Raw genomic sequence first — 20955 nt, 5'->3', positions numbered from 1 at the left:
GGGTCCACAATTGTGAACTGCATTTTCTATTTAATATTTATGTGTTCAACTGTTTTCTTTGCATTTATATTTAATATTTAAACTGAGATGTTTTTTAAGAAGGTTTATGTTTGTTTATTTGAAAGGTTTATGTTTATGTGCCCGACTGGAGTCCAATTATTATTTCATATTCTACTCCGAGATTCAATGAGCTGGAACAACAATTAATCCATACATTAAAAAACTAATCCAGTATTATTTTTAAATTGTATATATTTATTCTGATTGTGATAATATTAATTAAGGTTTATGTACAAAGTAGTGAAAATTATCACTGATGTTGTTACTTTATATTTTACAAAAATATCTCTGCAAAATCAACAAACCACCTGCTGTCTGTACCCTGCGGCCCCTCGGACAGCCTGCTGTCTGTACCCTGCAGCCCCTCGGACAGCCTGCTATCTGTACCCTGCAGCCCATCGGACAGCCTGCTGTCGGTACCCTGCAGCCCCACAGACAATCTGCTGTCTGTATCCTGCAGCCCGTCAGACAATCTGCTGTCTGTACCTTGCGGCCCCTCAGACAATCTGCTGTCTGCACCCCCATCCCTCATGAATCAGACAATCTGCTGTCTGACGCGAAGAATTGTCATTCCCAACAAAATGCATTTCATTTGATCAAATTCCAATATTCTTGTTCTACTCTTTACTTTTTAATATTGATGAAAAACCATTCCAGACAATTCCAGAGAGATTTGTTGTAGAATAGCCCTTGTTCACTGGACGTGGAGAATAGATTAGAAGATTAAAACCCACTATATATAAATAGAATGAAGACGCACCTGATGTTGGTCTCTAAAGACAAGAGTCTGAAACATTGTCTTTCAATTTTATTTCTCAATAAAGAAATTTCATTTTTAGTCTAAGTAGATTTGTATATAGCAGATTGTAATCTTCACGTCCAGGTGTGCGGCAGTTCATCAAAAGTTGGTTAGAGTTTCTGGTGGATAGGTAATATGTGGTTATAATGCAATTTCAATTGTCACAATGTCAACTATCCACTGGTTAACTTTAACCAACTTTGAGCTGAACTTCAGCACCTGATAGTGAGTTCCTTCTGAAATCAGTTTTCTCACAAATCATCATCAAATTGATGCCCGAATTTCAAACGGATTCAATGTTAAAACTGTAAGATACCAGAAAATCCCCGAACAATTTGTTGTAAATTTTTATAGTTATTTGTTGTTGTGACGAAAGTTCGTATAATTCTAACCCTTGTAAAAAAAGAGTTAGTTTTTTTTCCACTGTGAAAGTGAATTATTATTCTTTCATACTTTGCCTTTTTCTTTATGATAATTGTTAAATTATTATTATAATTATGTTTATTGAATAATCAGATATGTGTTTAATTTTGTTTGTCTCCGGAGTTGGTTATTTTTTTTCTGTCAAGTCAAAAGTCGTTGAAGTTTGCAGGGCTGAAACAGTAGCTCGCAGCCTCTAATACCAAGCAAAATATGAAGACAATTCTTAAGTATATATCAAGAGTGGCCACTTTTATTAAGTGAATAAAGGAGGGCTCCGAGAATTTCCAAATCACAGGGACTATACTGGGGTTAGACCATTCAACCAAAAAGAGGATTGCTCCGATAATATCCAAATCATCTCATTTTATTTTTTCCATCGAATACCCGGTAATTAATTTTTCCTTTCGATCACATGCATCCAGAAAACCCGTTATCGCTGCTTTGCAGCTATTTTTTGACTTGCTTTTTCCCTGACTATTTATTTCCTGACATGTACGTTGTTTTCGCTGATTTAATCTGCTAAGAATCCAATCGATTAACACAGTCGAGTACCGCGTTAAACGTAGACGAAAACTTTTTTATTTTTACGCGCAATCTAATCAGATATCCATGACTCGCCTGATTTTTTGCTTTTTTACAAAATTCCCCGAATTTTTTAAGGAAAAGGAAATTCTTGATTCCCAGGTAAGTCGTACCACCCTGGTATATAGTTGCAGGAATATTTTAGGATCCAAGCTCTACCTTTGGTTCACCCCTAACTAATACGCCACTGTGAATTTTTCCAAGGATTCGTTAGGATATTCGGTTTCTGGGTAGAATCTATTGTCTCCTGTTTGCTTGCAGTAATAACACCTCATCCGGAGATTGGTTCACTTTCTACGAATCGCGCAGGTGAATTCATTTTCATTTGCCCTTTTGTGTCACATTCTGACGTCATCAGCGTTTCCGAATGACGTATTTTAAAAGCCGAGCGCGCTGACACCTGGCGGCGGTATCGAGAACTGTTTCGATCGTCTGCTATGGTGGCGATGCGCGCGCGTCCACAGCTGACTGTGAACAACATCATAGTACGCGTTAATTACATCAAACGCTTCCATTTTTAAATCAAAAATGAACTTTTGAGTTTATTTGTAAAAGATTAATGATATTCAAAAGCTGGAGGGTCGAATTTTGAATCTTTCAGAAACAGTGTCGTCTGCGTGGATTTTCTAAAGGCGCGCGTGTCGGCTGCGAACGCCGCATCAATTCCCATAATTCACTACGATACACATACACAAACGCTCACACTATCACAAGGCGGAAACATGGCAGGGCAGACGGCAGCAGGCTGTAGGGGTGGACTTGGTGCGAATAACACCGAGACCGATGATAATAACGGTTACGTACAAGTATTTGTGAAACCGATCGAACAAGGAGCGTATAATGGAATTGTGAATTATATCTGTCAAACGTACGGTAAATTATGGAACGGCAAATTAACATCTGGGATGATCTGTTTATGTAGCTCGGTAGCTGTTTGTGTCATAGCAGTTATAGTAATGTACTCAGAATTAGGCGCGTTATTTGACAAACTTGCGTCTATTCTAATGCCTATTTGTTGCATCACATTCGGATTTTATGGAGTTTCGTTGTACTTACGAAAAACATGGGGCGCGACCAGCATCTATATTGTGTTCTGTAGCTGTTTTCTTGCCGAATTCGTCGGACAATTCGTCTTGAATCGCGGTAGACCTTCTGTCATAGTCGATGTCAATATAAACTACTCGTCAATATGCCTTCATCCAATACTAATTGTTTTTATACTAATTACTATCGCTACTACTTGTCACTACTCAAACATGGAAACTAAAGATAGTATTTTGGTAGTTTTATCGGTGAATTTTAGCCGATTATTGGCCTGTTTAACTCTGCCAGATTTACCGGATTTAGTTAAACCATCGTTAGCATACTGCAGCGGTATAGTCGGGGTGTTAGCCGCGAAATACATGGAAACAATATTTAAACCTCCAGTGAACAGTTTCATGACAGTCGATGGGAAAATTCCGATAATAAAAAGACGCCGATCGAGTTCATCTTCGAATCACGGGTTTTCTGCTCATCGAGTTGGCAGACGTACCTCGCTACCAGCTCTTATTCAATCTAAATCTCAGGTAAATATCAAACACAATCCTCTTATATCGGATATTTTCGCTATCTAAATCTCAGTGTAATTATCAGAAAATCATATCAAATTTTAATCCGGATTCTCGAGACGCACACAATAACATCAGTTCCAGATTACCACCAGTCTCAATTACATTTAAACACCTACTCATTTATTTCTTAACTTTGTATGACACGGAATTAAACTGATACACGTTTATGCACTGCACTTGTTAAATAACATGACAATGATAAATTTGATACATTTCAGATTTAATCTATTCATGTATTGTATCATTTGTACCGTTAAATACCATCATGTATTCACGTATTATTAAATAGAGACGGGGGATGAATTGTTTGAGAGACTTTATGTGTAATTAGAGCTCGGTGACATTTCAAACTTATAAGAAATAAGACGACTTTATAGACAGCTAGCTATAGTATATGCATGATGTTGATGACACACGTAGGCGTCGTTCAGGCAGCAGGTTATATCGTGATCTTCTGTCTTTTCCTGTCTGTGTGACCCAGGTATCAATTCCATAGAAACCACCTGTAGTTTCTGTCAGACACTATTGAAGAAAGAGGGATTATTATTTTCTATCGATATCACGAAGGGTGAATATAGGGTGCGTTAATATTATATTAGCACCATTGAAAGTAATTTCGAATAACGCTTGTTCAGCTACAAAAGAATAGCGGGGTATGATTATCATCAGCCAGTGACACGGGCCGGATCCACGGGCTCTTCGGAGACAAATATCGCTCTATTTTATTTTGTCAACAAAGATAGGTGCGTTTCAGTTTTGGGCAACAAAGAGAATCTAATACTGATAAGACAACAAATCCAAAAAATTTCCTTCAAGCTTATAATTTATTAAGGCCATTTATTGAGGATCGCACTCTGATATAACGAGAGAGATGAAATCCGAAAAGTCTCTTTAAGCTAACAATTTGTTGATTCAACGTTTCGACTTAATCCTAATAGTCATCTTCAGGAATACTGTATTCCTTGAGCTAGTGTAGTTTATTCAACGTTTCGACTATATCCTGATAGTCATCTTCAGGAATACTGTATTCCTTGAGCTAGTGTAGTTTATTCAACGTTTCGACTATATCCTAATAGTCATCTTCAGGAATACTGTATTCCTTGAGCTAGTGTAGGTTATTCAACGTTTCGACTTAATCCTAATAGTCATCTTCAGGAATACTGTATTCCTTGAGCTAGTGTAGTTTATTCAACGTTTCGACTTAATCCTAATAGTCATCTTCAGGAATACTGTATTCCTGAAGTTGGTTGAGTTAACATCGAATTAATAAATTGCAATGATAGCTGAAAGGAAACTTTTTGGACTGCATCTTTTTCTCGTTATATCAGTGTAGAAATCTCTATATATCGTCACAACACGGACTCTAAGTGTTTCATCAATGTAATGACTCACTTATTTCACTAGATCCTAATTGTCATCTTCAGGAAATTCATGACATAAAATGTCGAAAATGTAAGAGTGTTTTTAATGAAAAAAGAGGACTTTGTACCAACAACAGTAAGGTGTTGTTCCAATGAAAAAGGACTTTTTTATTGATACAAATTCTTGCTTATAATAAAACGTTTTTATTCGTATGAAGCTTTTTATCGCGGGACCTTGTACCGAGAGAAACTGTAGTGTCGTTAAATTCCCGGCAGCTACAGACGCGGCGACATCGCAATCCTTATTGCATCATAAAAAATAATGCCCTGTAAACAAGATACAAAACTCGTATTAACAAAATAGTGTCGTCAATTAATAATGAAACCACATCCTGATACTGAGTATGAGCAAAAACTCGGAACTATCCATAAATCTAGTCCCTAATCGTGCATTGAAGTTATACCAATGTATTGTGAACTTTATTATGATACCCCGAAATTCTAAAGATTTTTTTATCTTCACGAAGAACCGAACTTGATAAAACCGGTTTTTTATGGAATTCTAAAAAACAAAAACACTCTTAAAATCTAGGACTCGAACCCAAACTACGTACAATAGGCCGCCGAAATAGAGAAATTCTGGAGGTTTCGAACCCGTTCTGGTTCAAGTTCAAATTTATTTCACGGAAGGCACGTGATAGGCTTTTTCATATACAGAACTTGAATGAGAGAAAAAACAAGCAATTCAATTTTTTACAATTTTTCAACAAGAACAATTATAAAAATAGAGATGAGAAAAGTAACTTCCTGTGCGGACCAAGCGTTGTACCGTCACGGCGTAAGCTCCGCTTGTGACGTAATCAAAATCCTAGGGAATATTTAAAAAGATTAATCCTCACGTTGTCTGTCAGTACTTCGCGGATTATCCTGCTGGAAATGATAAATGTTTTGGTATATTTTATGGAAATTGTCCCGCAGATATTCGAATTTATAGTTTGTCGAGGCGGAAGTTTTTAATCTTTCTGAGAAACTGCTGAAATTCACCGACGATCAGAGAATAATGATTTATCGGTGAAAGTCACAAGAAGAAGATTTCAAAATTCGCGCACTCAGATTATGAGACTTCTAACATCGTGTTTCCATGGCAATAGTTTATAGAAATCAATTATATGTCGCTGAAAGCGGCTTCGGCGGCATTTCAGCGTGAAAATGTATTCGCACCAGACTTTTTAGATTTTTATTTCTGGTGACTTTTAGATGTATGTAAATAAAGTTAGGGGTCTTACGACGTCAAAGTCAGAGAGAAGACGTTTCAGTTCATATGGTTAATATACACAGGAGATTAACGAGGCTTTCTAGAACAACATGTCCTAATGTAGGACAATGGGGCTGGAATCTTGAAGTAGAAACTTTTGTACAATCGTAAAAACTTGATAGAATCAGTTTAAGTTGATACAATCGGAAGTTAAAACTTAATCCAATTTGTAAAGTTTTCAAAAATTTAATAGAAAATGTTAAAAAGAAATCTTTCTCTGAATGGTACTAACTATATGCACAGTATATACTTTGATAAAACTCGATTCATTTCCGGTAACGATTTGGAAGGTGATAATGAAATGATCGCACTCTCCGGGTATCGAACCCGGGTCTCGTACGCAGAAAGCAAGCGTGCTAACCAGTGCTAACCAGAACCAGTACACTTGTCTTTTTGTCCTATATGCGTGACAAAGTGACTTAATGCTACCATTAAAATGTGGTTAGAACTGAACTCGGCGACTGTAAAGCCTGAATTATGTTACAATTCATCGTTTTTTATTCGCAAAATCACATGATATGAAACATTGAGATACAAACTGCCTTTAGCTGAGATATCTGATATACGGCGGGTGTGTAGGGTAGGGATGTGGGAGGCTCCCAGCGGCAATATTCTCATATCTTGCGTTAGATAGACAGTAAGTCTTCATGAAATTGTCTTTTTGCCAATTGAAGCATTTTTTAAATCAGTTATCGGCACCTGTATTGTTTGTAGATTGCAAATTCTTGATTGAAAGAAAAAATCTTTTTTTTTAAATTTCTAAAAATGATTTTTAAACCATAAAACGCCTGATCGTAATAAAAACCTAGACATGAAAATTAAGACTCTACTTTCACAGAAAACAGTTGTACTCCTGCGGGACATCGACCTTGTCTTGATTGCGACTCCGGCGGCCATTTTGAAAGAGAGCAATAATTTAGACATGAAAATAATCGTCTGTAGCGCGCGTACCCGCTGTCGCTGCTGTCGCCGCTGTCGTTTGTATAAACGTTCTTCACACGAAGATATTTCACGTTTATTTTCAATTATTTCTCAGCGGTAAAAACGTGGTATCGCATGACAACAAACTATAAACGGTTTGTCGCATAATGACGTTTAATTATGAATTGAATGCTAAGAATAATTATCTGTCAAGTTATTTCCAGATCGCTACTGAATTCAAGTGATTTATCATTTGAAAAATTAAAAACTAATGATAGCAATTTTCAGCTGAATTTCAGATTGAAATTACGTACAAAGTCTTCTGTTACTTTCGATAACAATTTTCGCTTGAATTTGGCTAAATTTCAAAGACAATTCATCATCTGTCGAACCAAACTTATTCAAGTGATATTTCGAGTCAATTTGAGATTAAGTTTAAAAGTGATATTTCTATACAATTTGAGATTAAGTTAAAAGTGATATTTCGAGATGATTTGAGATTTTGACTGAAATGATATTTCGAGAAAATATGAGAATAATTCCGAAGTGATATTTCAAGAGGATTTGAGAATAATTCGAGAAATTTCTGATTTATTTTCCTTCGCCGTTGGTGATGAGGAGGCCATTGTAACCAGCAGCAGCTAGCGAGACTCCTATCCGATCGCGTTTTATGATTTAATGATGTCATAGGGGGATTACTGAAAGCAGCCATCTGGATCTTTATGCAATCATAAGGCATTTAACGGGCGTGCAAGTCGTATGTTACGAGTCCGGGCAATTCGATGATGTCGAAAAAGATATCGAGTTGTCTATAAAGGGCTAGGGATAATTATTTTCTGATATCGCATATTGGCTGTTTGTGAAGGGGTCGATGATGATGGTAAGAATGGATAGATAAAACAGGATGCGTTTTTATCGTCTGAATGAATCTTACTGATGAAGACGCGTCTATTCACTTCATCACATCATCTCGTATAAACCTTGAAAAGCGAAGAACACGTTTTGTGGTTATTTTTAGACAGTTTTCTGATAGTTTTTCCGGCTTCAGCTCTTGTGTGTCAGTATGTAAAACAGTCGCATGGCTTCCTCAACCTGACGTCTCCTTACATCGTTTCTTGTATCTATTTCAATTTTCTCATTTTCCTGGAAATGATATTTCATAATGAGATCTGATATTGTGATGTGATTTTACAGTTTGTTCGCGAGGTTTACTTCGATATTTCTTATGAATATCAGATGTATTCCATGATATATCAGATATATCTGATATTTCTTATGACAGAGATAACGAAGTCCCTTTACTAAAGATGCATAATATGACCGAACGTTTATAAAAAATACAATATTTCGGCCATTGTCAGTTGTAATATCTAATGAAATATCTGATATTTCTAACGAATATCTAATGACTTATCTGACATTTCTAAAGATATCTTGTATTTCTTAGATATTTCTAATGATATACTCGGTTAATGATATATCTGATATATCTAATATTTATAGTTCACAGTCGCACTATAATGAAGTCTATTTGCTGTGTTGTAGTTTGATACTGGAGGCGAGTTGCGCTCGCGCCATTCTTACTGAAATTGATGTTCATTGTGGTGGAAATTATTGTAAACTGAACAATTCAATTACATTTCAAATTTCACTTCATAAAAAAGGGGCTTGCCACAGTAAGGCATAGTTCTTACTCTATTCAGCACAAATTCCAGTTTCACATTTTCGCCTTCAAGTAAACTTAAAGTACATTTAAACTGGCAAATAAAAACCATTGTGATCTCCGCTCCGTTCTAAAACTTGAAATATCAAATAAGTAGTGGTCTGGATGCAAAAAACTAATGGGAAAATTTTTTGGTGGATAAAAATGATTTGTATGGATTCGAACCCGGAAACTGTTGATGCAGGGTTTTAGCTCCCGTTTGCCATTCAATAGGTAACGTGTAATTTTCAAGAGAAATTATAACATATCATAAAAATATCATAGTGTTTTGGGTATGACATTGATAACAGCAGCATAACCAACATTGATGACGTGAATCGTACTTAAGCGTAGGAGCTGTTCTTTTAGTTGTTCCCGGGTCTCTCGCAGTAAGATGTGACCATCCTCTCACCCCACTCTTCCACTCTCCACTCTCCCACTCTCCTACTCTCTCCACTCTCCTATTCTCCTACTCTCCCTCTCTCCACTCTCTCCAATCTCCAACTCTCCCACTCTCCTACCCTCCCACTCTCTCCACTCTCCTACTCTCTCCACTCTTCCACTCTCCCACTCTCACTCTCAAACAAGGTGTGATATAATCCTCCTCCATACACGACACTGTGTAATTAATTCAAACATGTTCTCAATAGACAGGTGTGAAACCAAGCAACACTAAATCTACTAATTGAATCTCACCAGAAAAATCTCAACAACGTTTTTTTCTTAGTTTGTGTTTATATAGAATATATCTACAGTCAACCCCTGATATACCGCGTCCGCCCACATCTATGATGAAGGATTCTGGCTGTAAAGAGAGCATAATAGTTGGTTCAATGGTTTATCAGGTGTAGATTTTGACTGAGTTCTAATGTAAAATACATATGTTCAGTTCCCAGCGAAAAACTTGGAGTTGATTTCAGAGTTCTGGCCTCATTCCTTAGTCGTGACTTAGTAAGTCCAGAAGTGGTCTTAAATCTTGATTGGTCTTAGTCTTCAGCAGGGGCCAGTTCCATAGTCATGGCTTCGACTTAAGACCAGACAAACTAAGTTCTGTAGCAAATCTATAAATTTAAGACCAGTCTTAAGATTTAAGACCACTTATGGACTTCAGTCACGACTGTGTACCGGTTTTAATATTCTAGACCACGTTTGGACTTTTGGAATTCGGGCGCGGATCCAAGGGGTACCACCTGGGGCACGTGCTACCCTCTAAATTTTCAGTTGGCCCCGTAAATCATTCCCGTCAAAAATTCGGTACCACCTGAGGACGTCAAAAGGCTCCTATATATCTTTCTTTGGTTGAAACAAGTTCAAATCCTTGGAAATCTAATTTGCAGGGGTTTATTTTTAGAAATTTTTAGTAGGGGAGGGCTAACAGAACCCTCTTTCGTTACGCGTGGGTAGTGCCTCTTTGTAATAATTATTGCTCTTCTTGTCGGGTGCTATCCCTCAATATAAGCTCTGGATCCGCCTCTGGAACTGGTTTCCAGTTGTTGACTTACTAGATTCAGACTTCAACCCGGAACTGTCGAGTTGTTTGTGATGTTCGTGACAGTTTTGGTTTTGGTTTAATTTCCTATTTTCCTTTATTCAAAATTAAAGTCAATATTTGTATTTCATCTCGAACGATGTTGTGATAAAATATTTGATGGCTGAAGCAAAATTCACGCATAAAGTTTGTTCGTAAAACAATCGTTTTGATTAAAAAATAACTCAGTTCCCGGTAGCGCTTGTTGCATCAGGGTTAGTAATTAAACCATATTCAAGCATTAGAAAATCCCACACGTCAGGGCCGTCCGAACAGGGGCGGCCAAAACCGCCCAGCCGCCCCACTTTCTTGCTTAACAAAAATGTTTTCAAAAGCACGCTGTACCGCGTAGCAGCTCGTCGTTCTCTGTACTAAAGGTTGGCTGGCTCACGACTTCTCATGCTTCTGTGAATGAGACCGTGAAATGGCCCCAAAACGCATCTCCGGCGATTTAATTTTCAAAATTTTTCTAAGGAAGGGTCCCAAACCACCCTTCAGAAATAAGCCTCGCCACTGAAAAATTCCTTCCGACGGCTCTGAAAGTAGAATGAGATATAGAGTCCGAAATGTTTCCTGAAGCCACGTTGGGTATTAAGGGTTTTAAGGAGGCCGTGATAGAAGTATTGAAGGGATACCTTCAGTAAGATGTGGAATCAATGAAACTAAGATATCGATCTTCAGTTTCACATTTTCTTTCAGTTCATTTTTAATCACCTGTTTGAACAAAGTCTTCCGAAACAACGATTGCTGCTTCAACCGTTTCTGAGATAAAAATATCAAAAAACACTCATAGATAGATAGATGAACATGTAGCAGTTTCAAGGAAACATTTCGTGATCTATTTTCTATTTCAACGTGTGCAGAGATTTCATATTATCGTCACAACACAGACTCATAGTGTTTCATCAGTGGTTATTCAAGCATGGCGGTTTACTCTGATTTCACTTAATTCACCTATGTCACGGATTGTTCGCAATAATGACCGCAGCTATGACGCGTTGTGACGTCAAATGAATGCCAAAACTATTAATAGTCATCGGGTTCGAATCCTGAAAATATGTTGCTTTTTTAGTTCAACGCAACAACACGATTCGGTCGTAATCTTACTTCTATCAATTATGCATTATCGTTTGAAGATTATCTGGTTGGATGGGTTTATCTTTGCGAAAAGAACGTTTTCTTTCTGGGCAAACAATACATTGTGTCCACAAAAGGATATGGGTAACCTTAGTAACTGTTTTAGATATTTGTCTAGTGATGTTCAAATTTACTCAGGGATCGTATAAAAATCTCCTGTCTCCGTCGAAGGGACCGTGTAAAAAACCTGATGTCTGCGAATTCTATTTAGCTGTATATCTGCCCTACTGTGACAATACCCCGTGTCTTATTTGCTCTGTAAATATCATTAAATTCGGCTGAACTTTTCTTTCTCGCAGCCTGAAGGTATTATCATTATACCGCATCGGTGGGTTCACTGTGAGCTAAATAATGACAACAGCTAAGAGAGACAGAGGAGAGAGCGAGCGATAACACTTCAGTCAACCAAACTGAAAAATCTGTTAATTTATCACTCCTTCTTAACACCACATCCTCGCTTGCCACATCTTCGATCCAGGGGCAATGGCGGATCCATGGGCAGGAGTGGATCCATGGGCAGGAGTGGATCCGTGGGGCAGGGGCGTATCTATGGGCAGGATCGTATCTATTGGTAGGGGTTGATCCATGGGCTCGGGGGTCGATCCATGGGCAGGGGCGTCCGTCCCTGGTAAGCGAGGCTGACTTACCCAATTCGCACACAGACATCAAGTGTGATTCATTCTGCTTGAAATGTTTACTTCATCGTTAGAAAGCAACCGAGCCCTGGTAAGGAGTAATCACATTTACAGCACACCTACACCAGGTGATAGGTAGATTGCTATTTGACTTTGTTAATATGGAATGTAGCTGGACGTGACTAGCTGATTCTACTCACCGTCGCCTTACACCAATTTGTGACGTGAAAATGAGATTTGAAAATCTTGTTAGTTTGAGACCCGCGTCGTGATGACAAATGAACAAAAGCTATAGATTGATTCTGTTCACACTCCCCTCTCTCTTTCTAAACACAACACACGGGGAGGAGAGACTAATATTCTCGGCAATATTTGATTGAATTTGAGCGTGGTTGATACTGGTCGAGCTGCTCGCGTCTCTTATCGCTGAGTTCGGGTAAGGCATGAAACGTGGAGTCATTATCCGAGGCGCCGAATCCAAGGTCTAGTCATGTGACACATTAAAGGGGTTTTTTTATTATCGAAAATGCATTTAGAGGCAAGTTGCAATCGGGACGTTGCTTTTGATAATTGTGGTACGTTGATAATTGAAAAAGCACATATATATTTTGAGGATGGGTTTGATGAATTCTTTGTATCGTTTCCAAGTAGATAACTGTTATTCTTTTGCTATCGTGAGAGACGTTTTTAAGATTGCACGACGGACAGATAGTGAGATTAAAACTCATTTCATACAAATTCAAAAGATTTAAAAAAAAATTTATGTAACGAATTTTTTAGCTATTAATATAATATAAATAGCAAGTTTATACATAGATTTTCTCATCGAAATAACTCAATTTGTCAATAATGACAGAACAGAATTTCTCTTCAATATCTTGAGTTCAATGAGATATTGAATTAATGCTGTAAGATCAAGCCGTATTTCAATGATAAAACGCCTTAATGTACAATTCGATTTATCATTATCTGATAATGAACATGTCACAAACAGATACCCGGTTTTAATTCGCGATCTCGATTTCTTTCTGCCAGTGGTACATATTATATAGATTAATACTGAACAACTACCGACTTCAAAGTTTATTGACGCATTTGAAAAATAACATACAGTCTAATTGAATTGAATTGGATCGACCGGCAACCAGTCTGACCCCAATATCGATGACGTAGCGCACAAAACCTTCTTACCAATAAAATATTTTATCAAAAATGCATGAAAATTTATTACATAGAAAAAATGAGTTCTGAAGATTCATTACAAAATAACAATATTCAATTTTTAATGTATAGTTAACTTATTATTTCGAAACGCCAATATTGATGACGTAATACACATCCCCTCACGACACAGCGTTGTTCTCATCACACGATGTTTCGTGAGTTATAACGGAATTATTCAGCAAGCAGAAACAGAGAAAATTGAATATAACTGCGATCAAACAACTTCGTCATCTATATAATAATAACATACACCACTTCCAGTCTCAGTCGTGGTACTGTGGCACTCTGAAGACTCATTTCAGTTCTATAACCAATCTGTCAACTTAAGACCAGTCTAAACTCATTTTGGTTATATAACCAATCTAACAACTTAAGACCAGTCTAAACTCATTTGAGTTCAATAACCAACTTAAGACCAGTCTAAACTAATTTCAGTTCCATAACCAATCAAACAACTTAAGGTCCAGTCTCTAAGTTTCTTTTGGTTCTATAACCAATCTTACCATTTAAGACCACACTTATAGACATCAGTCATGTACTGGGCCGGTTCCATAGACAGGGGTTAGACTTAAGACCAATTTAAGACCATGTTAGTTCTATAAACAATCTAACAACCTAAGACCAGTCTTAGAATTTAAGACCATTTTTGGACTTAAGTCTCAACTGAGGAACCGGCCCCAGGTGCTTTGCCTCCTCATTCCGCCCGATGCTCACTAGACTGTCACAGTCTCCACGGCAGTTTCTCAGGGTGTCGCTGTCGGTGTAACTTGGTTACTGGTGTTTTGTGTTGTTACTGATTGCAGCCAAATGGAAATTGTTTGACGCGTGTTTATGACATAATTTGTGCAATAGAATCAGGCAATATCGACTAATCATAAAACTGGCAATATATCCTCGCCTGCCACAGTCCACTATCAGTCTAATAACAGCCAACACTGTCTCTTATAATGATATTCATCTTGACTGGAAAAACGTCGCATAAAATGCGTCATTTACTTAAACACGTTTTTCTGCTTCAAACTATTTATAGAGAAAACCTCGCGACGCTTACTGTGGCAATCGAGGATTCTACTTATGGCAAGTGAGGATCTACCAGGGTCGCTAGTAGTTACTCGGCGCCGTTAAAGTGAATCAATTATTGATTAAAGCTGTGAAGAAAAATGAAAAGTTCAAAGTCGAACTAAGAAATTCAAATGATTGAAAAGCAAAATAAATTCTAATTCAGTATATTGAAATTCAATCATTTGGCAACAATCTCTGGCTGACCTCGAACCCACGGTCGTCCGTCTGGCAGTGCAAAGCACTTACCACTCCGCCACCGGACCTATACAATCCTTAATTTATTTAAACTCCAACCAAATCCATCGTATCGGGTAGGCCAACATAGGAATGAGTTACGCCGTCTGGCGGGGAAAGTTTGCGCTGCGGTTCACCTTGGTATCATCCCCGCCGGTAAAAGTAGAATTCCAGGTTCTCGGTCAATAATCTTCTGTTTTGCCTCGACGATGATCAATGTATATTTACCAAGCGCTCCTATTGCCTTGGTTACTAAAATATTAACTCATTGTTGAGATCGACAAGATTTCTCCTGAAGAATTAATGTTTTTACATTGTTACGTTGTTACGAGGTTACACGACGACGCTGATAACGGCAAGATTTATTGCCGATTTGTCAAATTTTCGACGGAAGATTATGGAACCTTACTGAGAGGATTAGGTCGCAATGATTCATCAATAAAGATTATCAGATTTACAAACAATGAATTCAATCTTTGTTACTGACGTCGTCCTTTGACGTGTATTGATAGCATTCTAGGGTTGCTTTATGAAAAATGTATGAAAAAATACCCCCCTCCCCCTCCACCGCCCGCGCACCCTGACTCCCCACAGAGACAGAATAATCGTCGCACTAAAGCCTACTTCAACCTGTTTGTGCAGACGCCAGGTGCCCGGAACTCAAGTTATATGTACCCAATATAGGTCTTAAAATTACAGCAGATACGGACAATCATAATTCAATTTTTTAGTTCAGCTGCCCATCTGTGTTGATCAGACTTTAACAGATCACAGTTATGGAACACCACATATACGACGTTAACATGTCTTTTTCAACTTGGTTTGAGAGGACGTCAGGTGGCCTTGCTCAAGTCAGTTTTGGTAGTAGTGAAATGACCAGCGTAGATCGGCAGCTGAACTGAAGGATTACTAGAAAGTCTTATTTTACTCAAGTTGAATCAGTGAGAAGAAATAAAGTGCCTACAATGCGCAAAGAGGTTCACCCTATCCTAGAGGCCTACTCGAAGCCCCCGAGATCGTACAACAGGAAACCCCTGTCAATAAACCAAACAATATTACAGACCCCCCTCCTCCCTCCCCCGGGGGACTACAAAGCTGATTCTGTAATCTAGAGGTATATCTATATCCGGTTGTCAGCACGCTGTCACATTGTGACGAGTGTTATTTTCTTAGCTGTCACCGCAGTTGCGGAAGATACCAAGGTTTGTTGTAGTATAATTGAGATGCCAATGGCAACAGTCTCTTCGCAACATATATATATATATATATATATATACAACAGATACAAGGCACGGAAGAAAATAAAAGCACGAATCATTTATTACATTATTTGTGTGTCCTGACGGGCATTGACGAACTAACCAAAATCAGCAACCAAAACATCAACAACTTCACCTTTAAACACCTGACGTTAGACATTCTATCAGCACACTTTCAAAAACTGATCGTCCACACTTCACATGTGTTCATGACGTCACTACAAACACCAGACATTAGACATGCAATCAGCACACTTTCAGAAACTGGTCATCATCACTTCACATGTGTTCAGTGCTTCACCTGAGACATTCTTATTGTTGAAGATTTTACTGTAACCGGAATTTCATTGTGCCATTGATTTCTACCTGAATCAAACACAGAGGCAGAGGCAGAGACAGACAGAGACAGAGGCAGAGGCAGAGGCAGAGGCAGAGGCAGAGGCAGAGACAGAGACAGAGACAGAGGCAGAGGCAGAGGCAGAGGCAGAGGCAGAGACAGAGACAGAGACAGAGACAGAGACAGAGACAGAGACAGAGACAGAGACAGAGACAGAGACAGAGACAGAGACAGAGGCAGAGGCAGAGGCAGAGACAGAGACAGAGACAGAGGCAGAGACAGAGACAGAGACAGAGACCGAGGCTGTTGACCGATCTTGCTGCATTGGCTCGGGTTACATCAGGTCACGTGCGCGCGCATGTTGTCTTTACAAATTCCACCAATTTCCGTTTGGTTGAGTTAATGTTTGTTTCTGTACGTGATGTCTCCATCAACAGACAGACCGACACCCAGACAGGGTTAATATACACGATACCGTGTGAGGAGGGGCTGGATATACGACCAACTGACACCCAGCCAGGGATACCGTGTGAGGAGGGGCTGGATATACGACCAACTGACACCCAGCCAGGGATACCGTGTGAGGAGGGGCTGGATATACGACCAACTGACACCCAGCCAGGGATACCGTGTGAGGAGGGGCTGGATATACGACCAACTGACACCCAGCCAGGGATACCGTGTGAGGAGGGGCTGGATATACGACCAACTGACACCCAGCCAGGGATACCGTGTGAGGAGGGGCTGGATATACGACCAACTGACACCCAGCCAGGGATACCGTGTGAGGAGGGGCTGGATATACGACCAACTGACACCCAGACAGGGATACCGTGTGAGGAGGGGCTGGATATACGACCAACTGACACCCAGCCAGGGATACCGTGTGAGGAGGGGCTGGATATACGACCAACTGACACCCAGACAGGGATACCGTGTGAGGAGGGGCTGGATATACGACCAACTGACACCCAGCCAGGGATACCGTGTGAGGAGGGGCTGGATATACGACCAACTGACACCCAGCCAGGGATACCGTGTGAGGAGGGGCTGGATATACGACCAACTGACACCCAGCCAGGGATACCGTGTGAGGAGGGGCTGGATATACAACTAACTGTGTCTCGTAATAAACTCATAATTCACTTATTTATTATCATATTATTACAAACACAAACGTCACCATTCTTCCGCCACCCGAACTTAAATGTGTAACATTCTCAGCGTGTCATACTGGCCGTCATACTGTGCAACCACCATCATATCAAACCCTGAACGCCGGCTGTCTGTCAACCGCTGAACAGCACCAATGACAGGCCACCAGCAGCATGTCAACCGCTGAACAGTACCAATGACAGGCCACCAGCAGCATGTCAACCCCTGAACAGCACCAATGACAGGCCACCAGCAGCATGTCAACCCCTGAACAGCACCAATGACAGGCCACCAGCCTCACCGTAAACATATTATTCAGGGCAGATTGCGAAATGCTGCAGTGTTCAATAAAACACCCACATGTTGCTTGACGAATTATTATCATTATTCAAACGGACATTGATTGTTGTAACATATGTTGTAACTACCGGTTACCATTGTTACCATTGTAACGCATAGAATTTAAAACGATTATAAATTCATTCTGTTTTTGTTTCCTTGTGACGTCATACTGTACGTAATAGCTGCAACACAACAAGTAATGGTTTTCTCTGATATTTCATATCTGATTTTATTCATAAAAATTTGAATATTCCTTTATTAAATGTTATCACGCCATTTCGCAATATAGAAACATGATTAGGAAACAGAAGTGAAGCAGAACCGTGAAGCACTTGAGAGCGACTCACGTACATCACTGTGAGTTCTGTATTCAGGACCATTTATTTAAGAATTCATAGAATGTGCTCAATCTAAAGATCTGAATTACGTGGAATAGACAATAAATCCTGGATTATACTTTATAGTCTACTAGTCGGGAGTAGTAACGAGGGTAACATAATGAATGATTGAATGACACAGAGTCGATATAGAGCTAATGCACGGACATCACACTTTTGTTCACATGCGTCATATTGGCCGTATGATGGCCGTCAACCGTCCCCTGTTTACTTACTAGAGGGAGAGGGAGCCAGGGAGAGAGGGAGCCAGGGAGAGAGGGAGCCAGGGAGAGAGGGAGCCAGGGAGAGGGAGCCAGGGAGAGAGGGAGCCAGGGAGAGAGGGAGCCAGGGAGAGGGAGCCAGGGAGAAAGAGCCAGGGAGAGAGGGAGCCAGGGAGAGAGGGAGCCAGGGAGAGAGGGAGCCAGGGAGAGAGGGAGCCAGGGAGAAAGAGCCGGATTTCTAATTAGAAGATGTTTAAGAGCCGGTGAAAAGGTAGACACGAGTACGGTAAGTCTTTTAACGGCGCACGTATCGGATTTCAAGTTTCGTCGATACGTCTCAGAAAAACCCTTCAATAACGTCGTCGTCGTCATGGTAACCGACGACAACAATCGTATCAGAGTTTAAAGTACGGTGCAGTGTTATATTAATTTGTAATAATGAGAGTGGAGTCAAGTGGAGTGGGGTGGAGAGCGATTTTCACTCAGGGGGAAAGTTTGGATTTGAAAGTGATTTTAGGAGCGTCAACTTAAAACCTTCGAAATTAAACCACCACGGCAGCTTATTTTTTATATACATGCGTGTGTGTACATGCGAGTACATGCGTGTACATGCGTGTGTGTACATGCGAGTACATGCGTGTACATGCATGTACTCGCATGTACACATGCGTGTACATGCGAGTACATGCGATCCCGAGTACATGCGTGTACATGCGTGTTTATGCGAGTATATGTGAGTATATGTGAGTACATGTGCGTACATATGTGTACATGTGCGTACATGTGTTCAAGTATGTGAGTATATGCTTGTACATGCGAGTATGTGCGAGTACATGCGTGTACATGTGTGAGTACATGCGTGTACATGCGTGTATATGTGAGTATACGCGTGTACATGCGAGTACATGCGAGTACATGCGTGTACATGCGTGTATATGTGAGTATACGCGTGTACATGCGAGTACATGCGAGTACATGCGTGTACATGCGAGTATACGCGTGTACATGCGAGTATATGTGAGTACATGTGCGTACATATGTGTACATCGTTCAAGTATGTGAGTTAGGGTAAACTGGACTGAAGCAATAATCTCTAGTAAAGTATATTATAGATTTATTTGACGTATGACGTAAAGAGTCCATTTCCTGTGTTCTAGTACAGTTTATCGCTTACACAAGGAGTACTGATAAATAGCCAATATATATCACTTATCATATCACTTATCATATCACTTATCCACCAATGTTCAACCATATATCAACCTGATTTATACAGTAATTGACACAGATGGCTGCTGGCAAACTAAACTCCATTCTTAAATGTGAAAAAAAACGTGAATTAAACAATTGGAAATAAGATCCATTTCTAAATATAAACAACCTGTTACATTGTATACAAATTAATTTCAAATTAGTTACATTGTTTAAAAATTAGATTTTGACTAGTAACAAAATTGTTAAAAAATCTATACAAATATCACCAATCAGTTACAATGTATAAAGTTCGATACTATTAGTTACAATGTATCAGTTTCAGAATTAAGTTCAGGACCCAGTTCAACAGTTATGTCGGTTAGAATAAACACTGGAACTGGGCCAAATACAATAATTACAATGTATGAAAATTAAAGTTCGATACTATTAGTTACAATATATAAGATTGAATACCATGCGTTACAATGTATGGAAAACGTCGACAGAAATTAAAAATTAGCGCCTGCAATTTATAAAAATATTTACATTTATAAATATGTCTCATACAAGAACCTGTTAACGATGTTTATCACATTGATTGATGATTTTATTTTTACAGATTCCCGCAGCGGGCTATGAGTCCGGATTGGTGGCTGAAGCTCATGGCTTACTAACTGATATGATGGCCGATACACACCTTCCGCCACATATAATCAGCGGGCTAAGAGCCGTCAGTAACCTTCTAAAACCGCAGGAAAATCATTTCCCCGTCAATAAACCGAAGATAAGTCCTTTAGTGTCGCTAGCAGAAGCCGCGAACTATGGGTCAGATACTGAAGATTTGCCATACACGGGAGAACGACCTTCTACACTACCCAGGGTAAGTATCCCATCTGTAAACCAAACGTAGCTAGATAAGTGAGTCTATTGACGCCTTGATAAATAGCGTATTTAGGCTTATTTCTTGATATTGTCAATAATGAATGATTTATATCATGAATCTGATTAATATGATATGATATTTAGGACGAATAAAGTTTTTGAATTTGAATGTAACGAAAATTGAATTGACCGGCAACCAGTCTATCCCCGATATCGATGACGTAGCGCACATTCTCTTACGCAATATCCTTATTACCATTACGAAATATTTTTGATTACAAAATAAACGCCAAAATTCACAATATTGTGATTGTTATTTTGAAACGCTAATATTGATGACGTTGTGCACATCGACTCACACAGAACCCCTCAAATATGAATAGAACATTCTGGGTATCAATTTATAAAAACATTATTGTAACGGTTTTTACGGCGTCTCAGGTCATTTAGAATTCTTTCCAGTCCAACTGAAGGTCTTATTTTGAATAGTAGAACACTTAATAAACCTTTCGGTCGATGTACTCTTTTCAAACAGGTATCTGCACTGACAAATACCTTGAAACTATACCTCGAAAATAAACTTACAGTACAT

At 39.2% G+C, this 20955-nt stretch overlaps 1 protein-coding gene across 1 annotated transcript in view; it reads left to right on the top strand.

Moving 5' to 3' along the window:
- Positions 1 to 2585: 2585 nt before the first annotated feature.
- The window catches only part of LOC141898085 (cGMP-inhibited 3',5'-cyclic phosphodiesterase 3A-like), a 41031-nt gene continuing 22661 nt past the window's right edge, over positions 2586 to 20955 (top strand). Inside the window, exons 1-2 of the mRNA XM_074783896.1 lie at positions 2586 to 3432; positions 20101 to 20361. Coding sequence (XP_074639997.1) covers positions 2587 to 3432; positions 20101 to 20361 — 1107 coding nt within the window. The 5' untranslated portion in view covers position 2586. The remainder of the gene's footprint in view (positions 3433 to 20100; positions 20362 to 20955) is intronic.

The sequence above is a fragment of the Tubulanus polymorphus genome, chromosome 1 (assembly GCF_964204645.1).
Source record: "Tubulanus polymorphus chromosome 1, tnTubPoly1.2, whole genome shotgun sequence".
NCBI lineage: Eukaryota > Metazoa > Nemertea > Palaeonemertea > Tubulaniformes > Tubulanidae > Tubulanus > Tubulanus polymorphus.
This window is presented reverse-complemented; position numbering and strand designations above follow the sequence as displayed.